General features: G+C 41.7%; 1 protein-coding gene across 3 annotated transcripts; it reads left to right on the forward strand.

The window, feature by feature from the left end:
- The first annotated feature begins 475 nt into the window (after positions 1–475).
- SRPX (sushi repeat containing protein X-linked) lies at positions 476–21,688 on the forward strand. Of its 3 annotated transcripts, XM_042035346.1 has the most exons (10): positions 476–588; positions 3,945–4,004; positions 9,624–9,815; positions 10,425–10,601; positions 13,603–13,729; positions 15,567–15,688; positions 16,347–16,526; positions 16,952–17,085; positions 18,397–18,518; positions 20,648–21,688. In XM_042035346.1, exons 1-10 carry the CDS (start codon positions 519–521, stop codon positions 20,826–20,828), a joined length of 1,365 nt encoding a protein of 454 aa, XP_041891280.1. In that variant the 5' UTR covers positions 476–518; the 3' UTR covers positions 20,829–21,688. The 3 variants fall into 3 exon arrangements, with proteins under 3 accessions (XP_041891280.1, XP_041891288.1, XP_041891295.1); XM_042035354.1 differs by lacking the exon at positions 3,945–4,004; XM_042035361.1 differs by lacking the exons at positions 476–588; positions 3,945–4,004 and adding an exon at positions 4,044–4,207.
- The last annotated feature ends 50 nt before the right edge of the window (positions 21,689–21,738 follow it).

Consider the following 21,738-nt stretch of genomic DNA (forward strand, 5'->3'; position numbering starts at 1 on the left):
GCCCAGTGAGGTAATGAAGTTGCTATCCTTGAAGATGTTTAAGGAAATACTGGACGTGGCACTCGGTGCCGTGGTATAAGGTGACTTGGTGGTCACAGGTTGGACTCGATGATCTCAGAGGTCTTTTCCAACCTAGTGTTATCCTATGAGCAGACATCTGGACAGACACACTGACCTGGCCTGCTCGGTGCCCTGGCTGAGGAGGGCCCGGCGCAGCAAGTCCGGGGACCCCACACACCTCTCCGGGCCAGGGCACCACCGGGCGACTCCCGGAGGTCGCGTCGGAGGGCAGCGGGCGGCAGGAGCCCCTCGGGGGACAACGCGTGGAACAGGCGGCACCGCAGCCCCGGCGGACCCCAACCAGCGGAGCGCCTTGCCGGGAGGCGAGGCGGGGCCGGGCAGCGGGAGGAGGAGACTCCGGCGGCGCCCGGGAGCCGCTCGGAGAATGTCCCCGTCCCACTCCTCCTCCTGCCCCTCCTGCTCCTGCCCCTTTGCCGCGCCGAGCCGCCGTGTGGAGCATGGGGAGCTGCTGGCTGCGCCTCGCCGCGCTGCTCGCCCTGGGCGCCCGGGCCAGCCTGGAGTACGAGGGTAGGGCAGGGCAGGGGAGGGGAGGAAAGGGCGGCGGGGCCGGGGCAGAGCCGGGCCGGGGAGCGGGGCCGGGCCGGGAGCGCTGCACTGATTTGCAGTGTACAAGTGATAGCACTGAGCTCTGCTTTCCCCACGAGTCGTGTTCACCGCCGTTTTCTCTGCCGGAACTTTGAAGTGGCACTAGGTCATACTTTCTCAGAATCTCCCTTCAAGGCTTTTATCAGGAATATTAGAAGGCAAATTATCCATTAGTTTAGCAGCATAAAAAATACACTAAGGTGGACAAAGCGATCTTTCACATTCTCAAGTGCTCTTTTGGGTAAGGTCAGTTTACAGAAGCTGAAGATATGGGCTTATACCGCAAAAAAATGATTGTTGTAAAATGATTTTCCAAAATGTCTCTTTTTAATACTCCACTAAACCATGTCTCTAAGTGCCACATCTTGGTATCTTCTAAATAGAGATACTGACTCAACCAATTCTCTGGGCAGTCTGTTCCAAGGCTTTTGATAGCCCTTTCAGTGAAGAAATTTTTCCTAATAGCTATTTTAAGCCTGACGCTGTTTCCTCTCTCTCATCCTATTAATTATTACCTGGGAGAACAGACCAACCCCACCTGGATACAGTGTCCTCTCAGAGACTTAGAGAGTGATGAGCCTCCTTTTCTCCAGGCTTAACAACCCCAGCTCCCTCAGCAACTCCTTATAGAACTTGTGTTCCAGAACTTGTCCTGTTTCAGGGCAGTAAACTGAAAAGTTTCAGGTTGGTTTAATGAACTATACTGTTGTTGTCTATAGCTTACTTTAAATTGATCAAACTCAAAGAATTAAATAATTCTTATGTGAGTCCTGGGAAAGCATGTGTGCATAGCTGTTCTGTGTCTTACGAGTCACATTCCTTCTTTTTCTCAGTTATAAAGGATTTATAGCACAATAGCATGTGAAGTGTTGTTCATATACACACCCGTGTATGCAGTGCCTGGCTTGGCACTATGCTCTTGTGCCCTGATCTTGCCATCAGACCTGCACAAGTGAACCTATGCAGTGGGGACAGAATTCTATTTTGTAAATGAAGAAATCTTTTTTCCTGACATAAACAGAATCATATAAGTCCATAGGTTAATCTTAAAATGAAAGTGTTATTTTGTGCATTTTGATTGACATCTGCCAGAACAAAGTCCACAAGTGTTCTTTTGCAGGAATGTGCTATACTCTGAACTGTGATATTTTTAGTGCTTCCGACACAGAACAATGCTTTGTCCTTACATGGCTTGGTAGCCAATTTTGAATGCATGTGAAGCAGAAACACTTTGATTTGTGGCTGAGAAAATGGAGATGAAATGGCCACACTGCTCCCGTGGCTCCCCAAGCCAAGCCCATTGTGGTTATTAATAAAACATTGCTTGTTAGGAAAGAGACCTGACTCGCTTTTCATTTTGAGCTAGAAAATGAGCTGTAAAGGGAGATGTTGAGCTCCATCAAGAGAGCCTTGTTTTAGGACAAAAGTAGGGAATAACTATTTAAGGCTAGTTTTTCTTAGAAACCTCTCAAAAGCACTTAATTGTTTTTTGTCTAAGGAAAGGCAAATACGTAAGAGCTCACATAGTTCTAAGATTTACTAATTTTAGATGCTAAAGTCACTGCACACTAAAATTTGGACAGTTATTAGTGATAACACTGAGGTAACAGTTTTATAACCCTCAAAGTGAGTAATTAGCTAAGAGTATCCCAATTTCTGGCTAATACTGATACTTAGATACTTACTTAGATACTTTGATGCTTAGAGAGGTATTCATTTACATATCAAGGTCTTCCTGATGCCCTTGGGGTTCACAGCTTGCTCTTTTTGCTATGCAGTCAGACTTCAAGTGCAAGAAAGTTTGAAGTTTGTTTTTATATTCAGAAGTCTCTCAGATGTCAGTGTTTAGGCATCAAAACTGAACCTCAGCAATAAATGTAAAAAATCCAGAGAAATGATTCTAAGTAATAAAAAGACTTTGTTGTATATAAAACCTACCATTTCAGAGGAGAAGTTGTTTGGAAATTTGCTTCTTCAGGTCCCAGCTCAAACTGGTGGAGGGATTCCCAGTGATCCAGTGCTGGGGCTGGTGCTGTGGAAGGTACTGTGGAGCAGCTGGAGATACTTGGGCTGGGTTTTCTTGAGTCTGGTAGAGTAAGAAATCAAGTTTCACCATTTTCTGGGCAGATTATTACGGGGTTTTTTAATAAGAAATGGAGTCTGTTGACAGATGTTGACAGAAATGAAACTCTTGGGTTTAGTTTCTGCTGAACAGTTGTATGCTTTACACATGGAATCAGTAGTTTATTAAGGTGCTGAATTATGTAATTTTACGTAACTTTAAGTAGCAGCTTGTACAGACCATAGTCCCAAATGTCAACAAATGTAAATGAAATAACCCCAAATGCTGCAACTTGAGATCCCATGTGAGAAGCTCCTGTAGCCCCTGAGTATCTGCCTATCGCATGCAAGGTTTTTAAAAGAATGTTTCAAGGGGGAATTTGTATGAGCCCTTCTTTGTAGAAAAAGTTTATCTAGAATTTAGACTAGACTTCATGCTCTGAAGTTGCTAATTTTAACTAAATGTTGTTTAGGGATATTTTGAAGGCTTTCTTGCCAACTGCTCTGTTTTGTTGATGGATTATTTGAGTAGCAGTGCTCCAAATGGTTTCTGGTTTTTAGAAAGCATGTTTTACCTTTATTTTAAGTCTTTGGCCATTGCTCAGGGGTTTAAAAGTATAGAGCTTTACTGTCTCTTTATTTGAACAATTCCAGAAGAATGCTTGAAGCCAAACTGTGTTTTTGATTTGAACTTGTGTTTGCAGGTAATGCACCTTGATGTCTTGTTCTTGGTGTGAGGATGTTACAAGTCATTAAGGAGGGTTGTACTTGAGTTATTTACATTTTACTTTTGCTACTTGGCCTGATGGCTGTTAACAGCCACTGACACTGTGGAACCACTTTATAGTGAAACCTCTGATGTGCCCCTTCACCTGTACCTGCTCTGCTCTCTCTGCTCAGTAGATCAACTACATTGTAGGTGGGCTCTCCATAACAGAGGAGCTGTGACTTGGCATGTGCAACTTAACATTGCACAACACTACTCTAGGAGCACTGAGAGAAATTTACTATTTCACTTGATTGTCAAATCAATTTGCCCCTTCCAAATTCACTATAAAGTGGGTCTGCTATGACTAAGCTTCAGAGAAGCCCATGCTGATGACATTGCATAGATTATTGCATCCTAATCTTGCATGTCTTTTCTCAAAGCTTTCTTTTATTTTTAATTTATATTTCCTTTCTTGCTGCAGTGTTTTTTCTCTTATTTTCTATTGTAGGATCGGGATATTCACCCCTTGAAGATGATGAGGATGTTTATGCACGCAATAGATACAAAGGTGAATGCTTTGCTTATGTGCTAAAGAGGATCAACTGCTTGCTGACAGAAAGCTTCATTCTTTTTTCTTGTTATGGATTATAAAATCTTGGTGATCCAGCTCCATGGTTTTTCTCATGGATATTTAGATCAAGATTTAATTTCTGCTGTTTTTAACAATGGAAATTAGACCAAGTGCTGATCACAACTCTTTCATGCACCTGAGTAAGTAACTTTTGCACTGCCTTTGCTTCTGGGAGATCAGGTTGTTGAATTGTGAAAATCAGAAAGAGCTTCTCTTTCTTTTCCATACATGCTAACAAAACCATCAATGATAAGCTGCCTCAAAACCTGCGCTTACTGATGGTAATGTATAGAAGTACATGCAAGAGAACTTGATTTTCATTACTTTTTTCTTTCCATAAAGTTGATTGCGTTTCAGGTTAACCTGCTGCCTGAAGTGCCAATTGAAGTGTGTTTAATGAATGAATGGGTACATTTCAAAACCAAATTACATAGCTGGATGAGTGAATGGACTGGCACGTCTATAACGTAAATTCAGGTTTTCTTCCCTATTCTGGAAGACTTCACTATTCAGCAAGAGTGAGAAGTGTTTTGCCATTACCAGTAAATCTTCCATTTGCTGTGTCCATTTTCTAAAAAGTCTGCTTCTGTTTCAATATCGCTCTCCTCTGCCACAAATCCTCAGAAACCTGGACATTAAAGAGACCTGGCATTTCATTTGTCATTTCATTAAATGGTAACTGTGTTTCTTTTTAGTAAATTAGTCTATGGATATGCTAGAGTTGTCTTCATTTTGATTACTTGAAAATACTGGCCATTGGTGTCTTGTTGTACATTATTGATTCTCTGCAAAGAATCAATGGGCCATATGAGAGGTAAGTCATAAAATAATTCAGACATTTATGAACAGCCAAAGGGAAAGCACAGCTTTTATGGCTATGTTGCTGTTTTCATAAATGTCTCATCTTCATCCCAGTAAAATACTCCAGTATAAAATTTTGCTTTCAAACACGTGCACAAATAGTTCTCTAAAGCTTTATTTAGGTTAACTCATTTTTCTTTGCCTTTTAACATGTGACCCTCTGCAGACACATAGAAAAAGCATTCAGAGATCATGAAGATAAATCAATGCCAATTCATGCCAGGGCAGGCAAGCAGTTAAAATATGGGTTCTATATAAATTCCTTTTGTATGGTGATCCAAAATGGATTATACTCATGTCAGCCAAAATGTCATCAGGGTAAGTGAAACATAATGGCTTGTTCACACAGATATTAAAAACTGCCCCAACTTTGGAAGCACTACTGCCAAATGCTGAGGAACAGACAATGTGAATCTAAGAGTATAAAGCATTGGAACAGAAAAGGCTGACTCTTCATTAGCATACTTCTTTATGTTGTTTTTGAGGGGAAGGGGATGAAAAGGACAAAGCAAGGAAAAAGGGGCTGTGTAGCAATCTTCAGAGCTTCTTCTCAGATGTGCAGTCCAGCATTTTGGGTGTGGCCCATTGCTTAGCAAATAAAATTTGCCAGTAACAGGAATTACAAGGATTTTCGTAATTGATGTTCACATTATGTAAGCAGCATTGGTTTTTTTCTTTGCACACATGTGCAAGTGAGCACACAGATTCGTCCTCTATGACATCTGCAAACAAAGAATTGCAGTTTACTGGGAGGGGTGAAAATCGACCTCCTACTAAACCCTTCTGTCTTCATCTGGATGTTTTCCCACTTGCTTAGCTTTCCAGAGAAACATTGCCAAGATTTTCTGTGCCTACAACATTTTTAAGGAGTTTTTCCCTTCCTCCCTGGTGAACCTTCAGCTCTGTTGGCCGGTGTAGCAGCAAGCAGCAGTACAGCTGGTCACTTTACATGCTGCTTGTGAAGGAAGGGCTCAGCTGAGGCTGGTGTTTAAACAGGACCTAGGGGCTGGGGGAGATGATGCTCTAGAAAGTGCTTTCCTTCCTGCCACTTGGCATCTCTGATCATATGTAATGGAGGAGGGTTTCCTGAATACAGCAGTTCTGTGTTCATCACAGCTCCATTGACACTGCTCTGGTGATCCTCATTCCTAATATGTTCTCTCAGATACTGTAATGACCAAACAGGAGCCTCAGCTCTAAAGGCAACATTGGGGCTTCAGCCATGTCTGTTTGCTGCCTGTTTTCCCGTGGTTTCAAACACAGGATTGAGTCTCTTGAATGTTCTACTCACAAGTGGTAATTCAGGCTATTATATTGCTGAGGGACTTTCCAGTTCTTTCAAGTTTGTGCTGAGGTACAAACTTTCTATTAAACAAAAAAACCAGTATATAGGTCTGGGTACCTAAAACTTAAATTTCATTTGGGTGAACAGAGCCTGGTATAGATGGTGAAGTTGCAAAAAAGGTGTCTAGAAAACTTCTAGGTTTTATAATCCCCAAAGCCTTCAGGAACATGGCTGATCCGGCCTTGAGGTAGGGAACAGCTTGTGTAACCCCTTGAGGCCTCACACAAACCTAATATTCCTCAAGTGCTCCATGTAGCTGCTTTGCCTTTGAAAACCAGTATGTGCCTTCACTTAAAAATAAACAAACTTTGATCTAAATCTTTTTTGTATAGTTTGATGTGCTTTTCAAGTTAGCTGGGTTTTTTCCCAGTAGTATCAGTTGGTTTAAACCCTGATATTTGTAAATAGCTTGTAAACCCTGCTTCACCCATTTTCTTGTAATCATGATCAGTTCTCGAGTAAGCATTATAATGTTTTAAATCAAAAAGATTTAAATCAAAAAGCTCTTCAAGTTATCTGCATCCAAAAGCATGTTTGCTTTTGTTCTTCTTTCTGGCAGAATCATTTGGTCCAGTAAGATGCATTTTTCCCCTGTCTAGGAGCTTGCTTTGTTTCTCTCTGTAAACCACTGTAGCTGCATTGACACTACAGGAAAGGCTTTTTCTTTTTCAGTATTGTGCTTGTGCATTAATCTGCATTTCTTAGCTGTTAGCCACTTTTTTTTTTTAAATATATGGGCAGCTCTTATCTTAAGTGTGATTGTAAAACCACAAAAATTTGCACAAAAGCTCAGGCAATTTGCAATACCTGAAACAGCTTCTTTGCCCTCTATTTTATTATTATTAGCCTCTTGATCATGTTGCAAAGCATGTTTGTCTTAACACCCTTTACAAAGGAAGTCAGCGATGTGCATTTGGAGTTTATACATGTGGAAAAGCCGAGGCATAAATATCTTGAGCTGATTTGCCGAAGGATTATGTAACTGGCCGGGGTGAAAGCTCAGCCCAAATGAGTTTTCATCCCCCCAGTCCTGCCCTTTCAGTCAGTGTTGTCTTAGTAACTTCAGGTTTGAGCCCTTCTGCAGAAAAACCAAGGCCTCATTCTTAGTTAAGGAGGTCTTATAAGCTTGGGCATGTAAATAAATTGAAGTTTAAGATCTCAGGGCATGGGAAGAGAAAGTGGGACAGAAAAGCTGGAAAGTCTGGGCATGAGACCACTGAAGAGGAGATTATGGGAAAGCTCAAGAGTAGGAGGATTCCTCCAGGAGGTGAATGAGGCAGAGGCTGGGAATCAAGATGTGTGGCTTCCCCCAGAGAGTGGTTGGAGGTGGTGCCTGAGACTGCACCAGCAGCCCTGGGGTAGCAGTTAAGGAGGCAGAGCTGGCTGCTGGAATCACTCATTAATTCAGCAGTAGCTGGTTGACTTCTGTTCCCATTAGCTCACACTCCTCATCTGTTGTTTGAGTTTTAATTTGGTGCACAGCAAGCATGAAAAATGGGAGCCACTGTGGTACAGCCCCTCAACAAAATGGCCCAAGTCAGTGGATGTGGAGATTTTTTAAATGTCTTTTGAGAGCTGTGGGATCGAGATTAGGGTGAAGGACAGGAAATAGTTCTAAAAAAATCAAACCCCAAACCAAAACCCACTTTCCACCGAAACACTTTGCATGATTGTAAGGTAAGTAGCAGAGGATGTATTTGACATTCAGAAAACAGGCTTTTAGGTGGGAAGAAACAGAGCTGGGATGATTGTATGGCTGAGCCAAAAAGCTGAACTGTACTCTACCCTTAACCTGAGGGGTGCTGTTAGACTGGCCTGCTTGTGTCTTGTGCCTCAGTTACTGTGTATTTGCTGACACTGGGAATAATGTCACTTACACATCTTTGTAAAGGGTTTTCTCTTGTAGTGGTGGAAGACAAAAATAAGCATATCACAGTACTACTGCTTCAGAAACGGACTAGTGTAGAGGAAATGCGCCCTTGGTCTAGGCAAAAGATTGATAATTAGTCTGATTTTAGTTTGCAGATGCTATTGTGTTGACTCAGGACCAGCACTGCAAAATACAGATGTAAAGTGTAGTTTCCATTGGAAAAGTGTAAATATGTCCTAGAGACACAGTACACTGTATATAAATATCCCATGTATGAGAAATGCTGTATTGATTTTTGTTTATTTATGTATGGAGCTGATCCAGCTAGTATGGGAAAATGTACTTAATAACTATGGGCATTAAGAGCTAGAAGTGAACATCTGCCAAAGATGATCTAGAATTTTTTTTTATTGTTGTTTGTGACTTTGTGAGTATGAAGGCTAAAACTCATGTTTTGTTTGTTTAGGGTTTTTTTTTCCGTCCTTCTTGCAAAATTAAAAAGTTTTTTCATGCCCCTCCCTTACGTAACACACTGTCACAAAGCATTTCAGGACTTGTCATCTTTCTCTTTTTACTTTGCAGTCCCTCCCTTTTTCCCTCTCTCTTCTCCCAATATGTCCTTTTCAAATCTTGGAGCTGAGAAAGCAGCAGGCTTAGTCACTCCTTGTGTAGGAAACTCCTATTGAGAAGCTGCCCGTTTTCTTGGTGTGCACCCTATGGTCAAAGCTGAACAAAGTACGTGAAACTTTGGCTGGGAACAGAACTCTCTACTTGATGCTGTGCCCAGCAGCACCACACTGTGGTGGTAAATTCTCACAAGGTGGGGGTACCCATATCCTGAATATTTTACAGTGTAGCCCTGGCCAGTTAATAAAGGTTCAGTTTGAGCAGGTTCAACTTTATATATTGGCAATATGATTTGTGTAAGTGATACCTTATAACTGTGGGAGAGCTTGAACCATCACTGAGTTTTGCAAGGCACAGATTATTAAGGAAGGAGAAATTAATTTTTTTAATGGCACTAAGAGAGCTTCATGTGGAAAGTTGACAACTGCAGCCAAACCAAGGTGTTCCTAATGCAAACTTCTCTTACCAAAGAGCAATTCGATGGGTCTGCTTAAAAATGAGGGAAAAACGGCCCAGTTGTCATCAAACTGCCCACATGGTGGCACACTTATTCCATGGACAAAAAGCGTAGTAAAAACCCACCTGCCCTCCCAACCCCTTCAATCTAATGGCTACAATCTTTAATGCTTGTCATAAAAAACCAGAGCTGCCAGTCTTTTAAGGGCTGACCTCCTCGTGTGTAAGTGCACCTCTGCAGTGTTCTCCACTTTGAGGATTGGCAGCTTTTTAAATAAGAGGTTTATTTCCTTTTCTTCTGTGTGACCTTGATTAAGCAAAGTGGTTTTATATTTGTGTATCAACTTTAACGTTTTTGTAATTGCTGTGTGTGGGGTTTTTTTCTTCTCTGTGCCAGAAACACCGTGGTGCTCCCCCATTAAAGTGAAACATGGTTATGCAAACTGCAGGACACCTCAAGGGGAATATTACAAGAATGTATTGGGCACAAGATGTGATATTCGCTGTCAAAAAGGCTACGAACTGCATGGCCCTCACCAGCTAATTTGTCAGTCAAGCAAACGCTGGTCTGGGAAGGTGCTGTGCAAACGTAAGTGGCTACAAAATCTCTGTGTGTGTGACTTGTGCTCCAGGTTCAGCAGACAGTAAATTCTTGTTTGCCTTTGAAACTGATCTTTGGATTGTTACTGTTGTTTTAAAGGTTGGCAGTATGCTTGGATATGTAGATTAGTTTGTTGAGGATCTCACAGGGGTGCCTGTCATGATATGCTTCTGAGTGGTACAAACACTCTTGGCAGAGAGGGAATATTCTGTGAATGTGGGATTTTGATTTGTGGGAATAGTTTCATGACAGAGCCATAAAGCTGTTTTAAAATATCGCCCATCTTAGACTTTCTAAGTTGACACAATTTGTATCAGGTGTCTAAATGGGCTCTTGGAGTAAAACATTTTCTGAGAAGAGAGGAATAGCTACTTGTCATCCCTTTTCTCATATAAATATTGTATCAGGCCACTAATGCTTATGTAGAGTTAAATTTGAAATGCAGCTAATAAGAACAGTGTGGAAAAACCTCACGTGGAACAAGACTTCCTCCCACTTGTTTGCCAGCTGTGTCTTTATTTCTGTGTAATACCCCACATTTACATTACTCTAAAGGGAGGTTAACAGGTTTCCAGAAGTCTGTCTTTGCTTTTCCAGAAAAGCGTTGCCCTACCCTGTCCATGCCGACCAATGGGGGCTTCAAGTGTTTGGATGGTGCCTACTTTGGCTCGAGGTGTGAGTACTACTGCTCCCCAGGCTACCAGCTGAAGGGGGACCGCATCGTCACCTGCATGGACAACAAAGTCTGGAGTGGCCGGCCAGCGGCCTGCGTTGGTAAGTGGGGTGTTGGGTCTGCATCCCAGGAGGTCTACATCCAGAGGTACCTGCCAGTGCCCAAGTTCTGCATGGATAAATTCCAAAAGGCCTTTTTTATCCAGTTTATAAGGTGAAAAAGCAACTGTCCCTCTTAAGGAAGCAGAGAACAGTTTTCCAAGGGTGCAATGTTCTGTTACTCGGTACTTTCAGTCCAAAGTGAGTATCTTTCTTACACAGGAGCTCCAAGCATTACCACTTAATTCAAGATGAGTCTGGTGTAAATGGCCAGCACTTCACAAAGCTTGTAACAGCCTTTGCTGACTCCTGAGTAACTCCTTGGTAGTCTGTGCTGCTCTTCCAGCATGTTCTGTGTGCTGGAGTCTGTCACACTCTCTTCTGCTTAGTGATTAAAAACAGGTTTAAAAGTAAACCTGTTGTCTGAACTGTTTTTCTTCCTTGGGATTGTGGTCTTCAAATACATCCAGAGAATGCGAATGGATTGTAGTTACCAGTATGGTTGCAGTGAGCTAATTTAAATTTCATCCTAGTTCGCTCTAGTTATGCCAGCAATTTTCATTACATAGTCAGTGGTCTCTTGGGAACCTCACTGGAAGAGGTGTTTCTATATACATAAAACCAAAAGAGAGATAAACAAATACTGACATTTAACTTTCCTGACTACTAATGGAATTTCAGCACATAGTGAAGTTTCAGCCTGCTGCCCTTGATTCTGGGAAGCCTCCGATAAAAGCTTCAGCAGCCACCCACAAAGGAAAGTATTTTTTGGCCATCTGAAATGGCTACCAGTAATTTAAAGCATGTGGGTGGTAGAATGTTTGTGCTTAGTGTTTTGTGTGTATGATAACTTGGTTTTCCTCAGAATGCCTGTGGCTCAGTCTAGGTTGGCAAGTGGCTTTGGAGCCTCTCCACAGTGGCCTGATGTTCATAAAATGTTTTTCAGGTTTCCTGTTATTTGGTGTTGTACAAATGTAGACATGAGCTGCTTAGGTCTAGACTGTTTGTGGTGTCGCTCATTTTTATATGCAAAAACAAGCTTTGTTCTTCTCAGTGGTGTGAGCAGAGGAAGAAAAACAAACCTTTTAAGTTTGGAAATGATAAAATACTGTCCTCTGTATTTCCTGGCACTTTCAGCAGCTCATCTGTTTGCAGAGATGGTGTGCTTATTACAGAGGATGCTGTCTTGCGGAGTAAAGTAAGCAAGTACCTTAAGCTGCAAAGAAAAGAGGCTAAGTTAGCAGTAACACTTCTTTTTATTCCAAAAATGCAGATTGTTGCATAGGATATCAAGTCCCAATTGTTGCCTAGGATTACAAGTCCTAAGTAACCCAGTAAAAGTAATACTAAGATTTAAGTTATGGTAATACCACATAGTTCAGAGAAGGCTCCTTCAAACCTTGTGTGCACATAGTTCCTATATGCACATAGTGAGATCTGCTGTTAGCTGACTGTTCAATAAGGTATATGTATTTTGACATCTTGATAGGTAGGATAGAGAGTTTTTTGTGACCAGACATAATTCTAACAGTATAATGAAGTTTGCAATTGAACACTTGTTCCTTAGTGTAATTCAGAAGTTGCAGAACTGCAGCCTACACAGTGGCCAGGAGAGGACTGGCTGAACAGCTCACTTTCAGCTGAGGAGTGAAATTAAGGTGAAGGCAGCAATGAAATACAAAGGCAAAAAGGCTGTCTAATTTCTTCCTTTGATATGCAAACAATTAGTTGCACTGTGCACAGGTAGGGATGTTACTTGTGATCAGGGCATGGGCTGGTAAACTTCATGTCATGGAAGTGGCCTGGGTATTCCACAGCATTGGGCATTGAGTATGGCTAAAATTACTTCAGACCTGAACTTAAAGTGCTCTTAAAAACAAGGGGCTCCTCTACCCCTTTACACTGCAGTTGCACTGCTTAGCATTTTTGCACTAAATTATGTGGGCTTCTCAGTGCAGCAGTGAAGATCCATGTAGGAAAGGCAAAAGGCCTTTCAGTAGTGAAGCAGGTATGCATTAAAAGGGGTAAAAAAGACACATTTTTAAAATTAGGTATATTCTAGCAGTCACTTACAGAAGTCCTTATAGTTAGTGAGTATTCTGTCCTAACAAAGCAGACTGTCTCCTGTCCCCACCCTGTAAGAGGAAGGATATCCCTCATGTCCTGAAATAGTTTTGATGGAAAGAAAAATCAATGTACAGCTGGTTTTGGTTATCAGTTAGCTAAAAATGCCAATACTCACTTGAATAATATTTCTATTATATCTGTAACGCACTGTGACATATATTAAAATAGATTGAAAAATGTCAGTCTTTTCTTCTGGAAAGATTGCCTTTTCCTGCTGGTTGTATAACAGAGGTTATGGTAAATGGCTGTCACCAAGCTAAGTCATCCTTTTGTCACATCTTGAGGCTGTATTGATAGGATGCTTGTCCTAGTAGTGCTGACTACTGAGGTAAGATGTTATTATAAGAGTTACTAGGAAAAAATCAAATGCAGCATTGATTCTCCACAAAATGGTAATTGTGCCAGTCTTCTGTTGTTTCTCATTTTGCCATTATTGCAGGAAAAATAACCAGCATATTAAGAGTAACATGCAAAGTTACCATGCAGAGAGAGATTGATTTTCAGTGTGCTTTAAAAATGCTCTTAGTCACATTATCTACTGTACAGATGGACAAAGGAAAGAATGCAGAGAAACAGAACATCCTTGGGTAGGATCTTGGACATCCCTCCTTGGAGTTCAAAGCCATCCATTTGTCGACATTACTTTTTAGCTGAACTGTGTAAAGAAATTTACAGTAACTACTTTTAGTTGGGTTTTTTGCATTGTAAAGGGCTGATCATTGTCAGCTCATGTGCCTTCACTGGGATGAATCCAGTGCCGAGGAGGCCAGCTGGAGGTGGTCCTGGGTTACCCTGACAGCAGGCAAGGAGCTGTGAAGAAAATGCACAGCTCTAGCAGATGCTCCAGTGCCCTTTTCTGTGGCATTTCTTTCAACAGATACTGAACCTCCAAGGATCCAGTGTCCGAGCGTGAAGGAGAAAACCGCGGAGCCCAACAAGTTGACAGCCAGAGTGTTCTGGGACACCCCGGAGGGACGGGACACTGCGGATGGGATTCTGACAGAGTAGGTGAACATCTCTTCATGTTTGCATTTTCTCCTTCTTACTCTTTTGTTAGCAATTTGGCAGGCCAGGAACCTTTTTCCCTTAATTCATCCAAGATGCTTTCTTATAGCTGTCACATGTCGCTGACCTGTAAAGAATTGCATGTTTAACTGGAAAAGCTGGCAGTTTGGAGGTGAATCGTTCAGAAACTGGTTAGCCACTTGTGGTTATTTAGAGCTGGTAGAATAAACAACAGCATTTTGACTGCATTTTCCAGAGCTTCTTTACGGTCTCGTAGTCAACAAGTTTTCTTACAGCAAGTTACCTTTTGTACATAACAATGAAAACAGACTAGTGCATTGGAGGTGACAGAAGAGGTAAGTGTGACTGTCTTAAAAAAACCAAGGTGGGTCACAAAATCATCTGCTGTCATCTTTAGGCTTCTTCCTGAAGTAGTGCTGGCTGCTGATGTCCCTGGATTTGGCAGTTACCTTTGAAGTAACATTTCGTGTTTGTAGCCTTGATGGATTTAAACACTGGATTTAGACATTACACTTCAAAATTTCTTTGCCAGTCTGTGTGGTTTCACAGACACATTTTCCAGAAGAACAAGGTGTACTTGTGTACTGTCACTGATTTTCCCATTTTTATCATGCAGGACTTAGGTCAATCTGTCTGGGTTATTATAATGATAGGAGTTTAGAAAATCTGCTTTTTCAGTAAACAAGTTACATCATTACATTAGTGGACTGGTAAAGCTTAAGCTTCAAGCTCACAGTTGAGCTTGAAGATGTGTACAATTTCATGTGAATACAAAAAAAAAAACCTGTTGAAAGACACAATGATATTGCCCTTTTATTGCTATAATTTAATAATTTCATAAAGAAGAATTCATTGCATAATTAAAAACTTAATTGCCGTTAAGGTCTGATGTAACAATTTGGTGACAATTATCAACATTAAAAGTTACACCTGGTAAAGTAAAAACTTGGAAAATGTCAGAATAAAGAAATTCATAAGTCTTTTTGACAAAGGAATGTCTGATAGGCAAAAAAAATGGGGAATATCCCTTGTAGACTTTGTCATATGAATAACTGTTGTCAGCTCAAAAGAGCCAAGCTCTCAATTCAGTGAAAGCTTTTCCAGAAACCACATCTCTATTTTTATAAAATGTTGCTAAACTGTGCTGTTTTATGGACTATGCAGTGCTTTTCTTAAATGCACAGAGTCCTTCAGTTTCAGGAGTACAAAAGCTTTTCCATTACATGGAAAGCTCTTTGGTTACCCTCTGCTTCAGTACTGAGGATATGTTTAACATGTCTAAATTCTCCCACCTTGTTTGCAGGACAGGGGCAAATTCCAGGTGAAAATGCTGCTGTGGATCACCACACCCTTCTGCTGACACACTGAATCTCCCTTTCTGTTCCATTTCTGTACATATTAACAGTCACAAATGACAGTCACAGGAGCAGTTCAGAACAGCCAGATGGGAGTACATGCCCATTGTGAGAGGCTGGAAGTTTTCTTTCTTAATGTTGGTTTTTTCTTATGTAAGGAAAAGGAAGCTTGAGTTCCTCTGGGCATGATGGGCTTGGCTACACTATGGATTGTTTTGTAGGAAGGGAGCAGACCTTGCCCACTCTCACCTCCTTGTCTCAGCAGGGTGGGCTGTATGTAGCTAATTTAAATACTCTGGTTGCTGCTTCCCAACTTCTTCCTTTGCTTACTCTCAAGTCTTCAGTCCTGCAGTGCAGCCTAGCATACCACAAACATCCCTCTTCAGGCTTTTACAGCATTGTCAGTAAATAAATACGGGTGAATTTCTGAACATCTGTCCTGTTTTGTTTCCTGTTTTAGTGTTATTTTGAAAGGCCTGCCACCAGGGTCACATTTTCCAGAAGGAGACCACAAAATCCAATATACTGTGTATGACAGAGCTGAAAACAAAGGCACTTGCAAATTTCTTGTTAAAGTCAGAGGTAAGAATGGTGCTTTACCCTGTAAATACAGACACTGATTTGCATCTGGCTTGGTAGGCAATTTGAAAATGTCCTCATTTCTGTGTTTATCTGCATATTTCTGTGTATATAAACTCCTGTGATGATGCTGAAAGGGAGAACAGTCTTGCTGAAGACCCTGGGGCCAGGTCTGCAGCATTCCTGCATGTCCAGGAAGAGCTTCTTTGATCAGCCCTGCCTCCAGCTCCACGCCCCTTCCCTTCTGCCATCTCCTCCCTGATACTTAAGGCTTGTGAGGTGCTGAAACAAGGAGGTGAAGACATTTTTTCAGCTGAGGCTCAGGTCTGTCAAGCAGGGCTGCCCTTTCACAAGTCCAGATCTTAACATCTGGAGTTGAATATACAGAGATGATACCTGTAGGTTTTGGCTTCAGCTCTTTGTGCTCCATGACCTTTTGTCACATGCATACACCTACACACCTTTTCATTTTACGTGAGAGTGAGGGTGGGGGAGTTCAAGCTGGTTGGTTGGTGTTTTTAAGTGCATGACTAATGCTACAGAAAGCAAACAGAAAAATGTCTTTGGTACTGGTAGTCCCCTGACCCATGCTACCTTAATAACAAATGGTGATTCATGTTGTGCCTTAATTTGTTGGGTTTTTTTTTTCTCTTGCTCAAAGTCAGGCGCTGTGTGAAGTTAAATGCCCCAGATAATGGCTACATCAAGTGCTCAGGTGATGGAAATAACTATGGTGCTACCTGTGAGTTCTCCTGCATTGGTGGCTATGAGCTGCAAGGAAGCCCAGCTCGAGTCTGCCAGTACAATTTGGGGTGGTCAGGAGTGGAGCCAACCTGTGCACGTAAGTGAGTATTTCACCACCTTACCAGGAGGAATCCGGTGCAGTGAGAATCTTAGGGCAGTGAGAGTTCGGGAAGGGGGTGTGGGGTGGAATACAGCTGCAGTGTACCGGAGGTAAGAAACTTACCATCTTTGTCTCCCCTGCCAGTTTGCACTTACAGTTGAAGCCTTTGCCACCTCTGACTTCTCTTTCCTCAAGTTTGTCTTAGCTCAAAACTTTCTACAAAATCTGATGTTCTGGAGTCAATCCAGTGTGCAAGCTAGAGCAGTCTGCAGTAAAATTGTTGGCTTCAATGAGGCCAGCATTTCGCCCATGTCTTCTTTATTATTGTTTCTTGTTCTTGTGGTTCTGCTGTCTAACTCTGCCTCTAGAAATAGATCTGTTTTCAGTATGCTCCATAACTTTTGTTTTAATTTTAATTCTAGCCATGAATATTAATGTGAATGTGAGGACTGCAGCTGCACTTCTGGATCAATTTTATGAGAAGCGGAGACTGCTAATTATTTCAACTCCTACTGCAGCCAACTTCTTCTACAGGATGCAGCTGGGAATGCTGCAGGTAAAACACATTTAAGGGGGATGTGCAGCTATTTTTTTTCTTTGAAGAAAGACACAAGAGGACAAGCTCCACTGTTTGATAAAAATATACAAACTTCAGCTGTTATATTGTAGCCACTGAAAGATCTGGCTGAAACAGTCATGGTCCTGGATTGATCCTTTTCACAGGGGTTTGAGTTGAAATATCTCCCCAGTCTCTAATTCAGCTCCATTCTGGATTGTGCTGCTTCTGACTGACCAGTCACTGAATCCCAGGCTGTTCTGGCCCTTCCATCCTCCCCAAATTAATTATAATAATTTGTGTTCAGTAATAATTCCCTATCTCAGCTGCTAAAGAAATTGAAAAAAAACCCAAACCTAACCTCCAACACTTAAACAGCTCGTGCAGACCAGGCTTTAACAGAATTTGCAACTACAATGCAAGGAAGTATGAACAGCTTCAGAAATACAAAGTGCAAACAAAGGACCAGAGACACAGGAGAGAAATCATCCAGAGTGCTGGAGATAACACTGTGGGGTGTTTTGTTCCAAAAAACCCAAAACTTCTGGTAATTTTCCTTCTTGTGTGTTGTAAATGTGATGCCCTTGTTGGCTTCTTGCTAGACTTAGGGATGTGTCTCCAAAATGTATCTGTGTCCTCAGGGAAAGGAAGGAAAGGAACCTGTATTCTTTCACAGCTACAAGTGCTTTTATCTTGTTTTTTTCTTCTCACAACTTGTAACAAAATGGAGTATAAATAATCATTGAGATATGAATGTGATGATGCTTTTAGCTGCTGGCTTAAATTACAGTTGTATTTAAGAAAAAAAACCAAAGCAGGGCTTTTTCCCTATTAGATAAACTTGGCAAGAAAATTCAATATATTGATCAATCTGAATTTAATGGCTATAGTACATTTTCCACTTCTTGACAGTGGGCAGATGAGTTGGCATGGAAGATAACTTCCTGCAGTCAACTTCTGTTTCACATAATTGCCTTTGATTGCCAAATTAGATTACTAGTACAATGCTTAATATCCTGGCACCTTTTCATATGACTACAGAGACAAGTTGATATTTCTCCTAGGTGATTCCTGTGTGTTGGTTTTCTTAGAGTAGCTGAGAATCTGTTACTTAACCTCCCCTGGAGTCATGAAGCTCCAGTTCTTTGCTGTGAGAATTTGAGTGTTTGCAAAATGTGCTCTCAATTCAGTTTAAAACATTTAACTAACTTAAGGAGAGGGGACTCTATGAACACTTGCTGCACACTCAAAACACTCCCCTGTTCTCTCAGGGATGACTAATACCCCTCTTTCTCCTTTTAACCCTTGCAGCCGGCACAGTGTGGGTTAGACCTCCGACATGTCACCGTGGTGGAGTTGGTTGGTGTCTTCCCAGCACAGATAGGAAGAATAGGAGTGAAGCTGCTGCCCCCATCACTTGCCCTGCAGCTCAGGTAAAGGAAGCTCTCACTGCTGTTGTGTTTGCACCTTATCCTACAAGTTGCATTGCTTTTGATTCCCTGCATCCTACTCTCCAAATACATGTATTCTACTCTAATGTACATAGCTAGACACTGGAAAGTAGATATTGATGAGCACACTTTAGGGTTAATTTGCTCACTGTGTAATAGCTACAGCAAATCTAAAAATAACAAAAATTTATTTAATTTATTACATATTTAATATGCCTATGATCATAGGGATGTGAGTTTGTATTTTTGGGTGCTGCCACTGAAAACACTTCAGAGTCTGTCTGTATTTGTGTTGGAGTTGCTCCTTTGCAAGGACAGCCCTGGAGCAGCTGCCAGGGCAGCCCCAAATGGCAGCGACAGCTCATCCTCTGCACCAGGGCTGGTGGTGGTTGTGGCCAGGCCCAAAGGGGAGGAGGCAGTGAAAGGGGAAACTCTTTGAAGTCCCACATGTAGGAATGAGATGGGCAGTATTTCAAAGAGGAAATTATCTCAGCCTCCCCACCCTGACTGCAGCATCAGCAGTTTTACTGAGGTGCCTAAACTGTTTTGACTTGGGTTTAGACTGGCAGAGGATTGGTTTTCACTTGAAAGGGTGCCAGCATTCAAGTGCCAGCATTTCCTAGGGACAGGAAAACAACAAAAGCCAAAAGTGAAGGCCTCATTGGCAGGAAGAGTTGTTTAGAAAAAAGTCAAGGAGCATTTTAGGCAACATATTCTATGATAGGCCTGAGGAAAGGGAGTAAGTTTTAATTGAAGACAATGAAAATTGCTGGCACAGCAGAGAGGGGATTTTTTTCAAATTATTAAAAAAATTTGTTCTCAATAAAAGAAAAAGGAGAGCACAACACTCTCTTTTTCTTTTTTGAATAAAGATACTTCTACTAAAGTTGAAATTATTTTCTTGTGGCTCTGGAGAAAATAATAAGCTCTCTTAACACCTCATTGCCTGCTCCCATGCAACCTTTAATGAAGCTACATTTCAGAAATTGGTATGGTATGACCTGCCCTTCACTCAGTGAAAGTTAGTTTTCCATTGATTTTTTCCTTTGTTGTTGCTTAGTGTGTGAATTACAGCTTTTCAGTTCTGCAAGGTGCTCAAATCAATATGAAATGCACTCTTAAACATCTTGAATAAATATGTCATCCAGAATTGCCATTTCAGTAAGCTGATGAGCACAGGTACCCCATTTAAAACTTTGGAAAGCACAGAAGTTTAGCATTTGGATTTTTAGAAGAATTTTTTCCTAGGTGACATAAGGCACAAGATGAATGTAGTTTTCTATCCCTGTTGCTTAGCTTTAATCTTTATTTTAGTTTGAATTTAATGGCCAAGCTCCCTAATGGCAACAAGACTATGCCAAGAGCACTCAGACTTGGTAGGAGGCTGTGGAAGGCCAATTTTGGTGCTTCACACCTTTCCAACATCCCTCCAGACTCTTCTTCGTGGCATTCTTTCACCATTCTCTCAAGGCTGCCTGAATTTATTTACCCCACACTAATGATGTTGACTGACTGTGTATCTAAGGATCTTCTAGTACATTAGTCCTTCATGCAAAAGATGAAAAGAGCACCAGAGATAAACTTTTCTTATTTTTGTACCTTCAGAGGAGCTTAAATGACCAGTTCCACCACTTTGGAAGAAAAGGACTCCTCCATGATTAGCGCTGGCTTTTGTTCCTCTAAAATTAGAGTCACACATGATTGTTATTATTAGGTAGCAATGAAAGCAGACTCCAAAAATTTTTGTCCTGCTTTTCTTACTGTGAGCTTTTATACCAAGGAAAGCCAAGAAATGGAAGCCAGGAAAGGGAATAGTCTTATTTATAACTCGAGCTTCATCACAAGGGTTTTCTTTAGGTACTGTTCATACTACCTTTTTTGTCTGACCTTTTTTCATTCTTGTGACAGCAGTGGGTAATGGCAGAGAACAGAGCTGGGTGCAGTTACCTTGACACATGCAGCACATGCAGGCACCTGCTCTTTATCTGGCTCCTTGTTAATGCTGAAACCAAGTGGACTCTGTGTAGCCCCTGTGACCATCCTCACCTTCCTCTGCTCAGGCTCAAGAGGCTGGTGCTGCCCTTTAACAAAACCAGTTCCTTGCTTTGCAGGCTGCTGCTGAGGATCCCCCATTACAATTTCAACATCGTGGTGATGGACAAGCACGGCATGGACAAGGAACGCTACCCTTTCCCAGCAACACCAGCTGAGCTCTTTGCCCTTATTGACAAATTTCCCTTGAGAAAAGATGAGATGAAACTGCAAGCAGAAATTGGTCAGTCATGTCCCTAATTCAGCATTTCAGGGCCTACAGTTGTCAGTGAATTGTTTTTAATCCTCATAATTCTCCCCTTGGTGCTACACAAAGCGTGGCTTTTTTAATCACTCATGTGATTTTTTGTGTATTGGTAAATGTGTCCAGCCATGTAGCTGCTCTGCATAGAAGTGTGCACAATGCTCTTTTGTACTTTCAGTCATCTTTAGATCACAGAATGGCTTGGGTTAGAAGTGACCTCAAAGATCATCTAGTTCAAACCTTGCTGCCATGGACAGGGACATCTTGCACTAGACCAGGTTGCTCAGAGCCCCATCCAGCCTGGCCTTGAGCACTGCCAGGGATGGGGCATCCACAACTTCTCTGGGCAACCTGTGCCAGTGCCTCACCACCCTCCCAGTGAAGAATTTTTCCCTAACATCTAATCTGAACCTGTTCTCTTACAAGTTGAAGCCATTCCCCCTTGTCTGTCACTCCAGGCTCTTGTAAAAAATCCCTCTCCATCTTTCCTGTAGGCTCTGTTCAGGACCTGGAATGGCCACAATTAGGTCACCCCTAAGCCTTCTCTTTTCCAGGCTGAACAACCCCCATTCTCTCAGCCTTTCCTCACAGGAGAGGTGCTCCATCCCTATGATCGCCTTGGTGGCCTTCTCTGGACTTGCTCTGACAGGTGGATGTCCTTCCTCCTGCTGGGGACCCCACAGCTGGATGAATGTGGATATAGGATTTACTACCTAATGGAATTTCTTGTACAGAGAGTGAAGAACTGAAGCACGTTTCTGGGAGTTTATTATGGATTTTTCATTCAGTGTAAAGTTGGGGGTTCTTTCTTACTGTTTATAATTCTTTTTATTAATAAAATATTGTTTTGCAAACAGAGAGTTGTCTGAAATTCCTCTTGGGGTTTAAAGTTGGTCGATTTATACA

This window comes from Corvus kubaryi, unplaced genomic scaffold (genome assembly GCF_017639235.1).
Source record: "Corvus kubaryi isolate FWS band 111438036 unplaced genomic scaffold, C.kubaryi_AGA036_p1.0 133, whole genome shotgun sequence".
In the NCBI taxonomy this organism is placed as follows: Eukaryota; Metazoa; Chordata; class Aves; order Passeriformes; family Corvidae; genus Corvus; species Corvus kubaryi.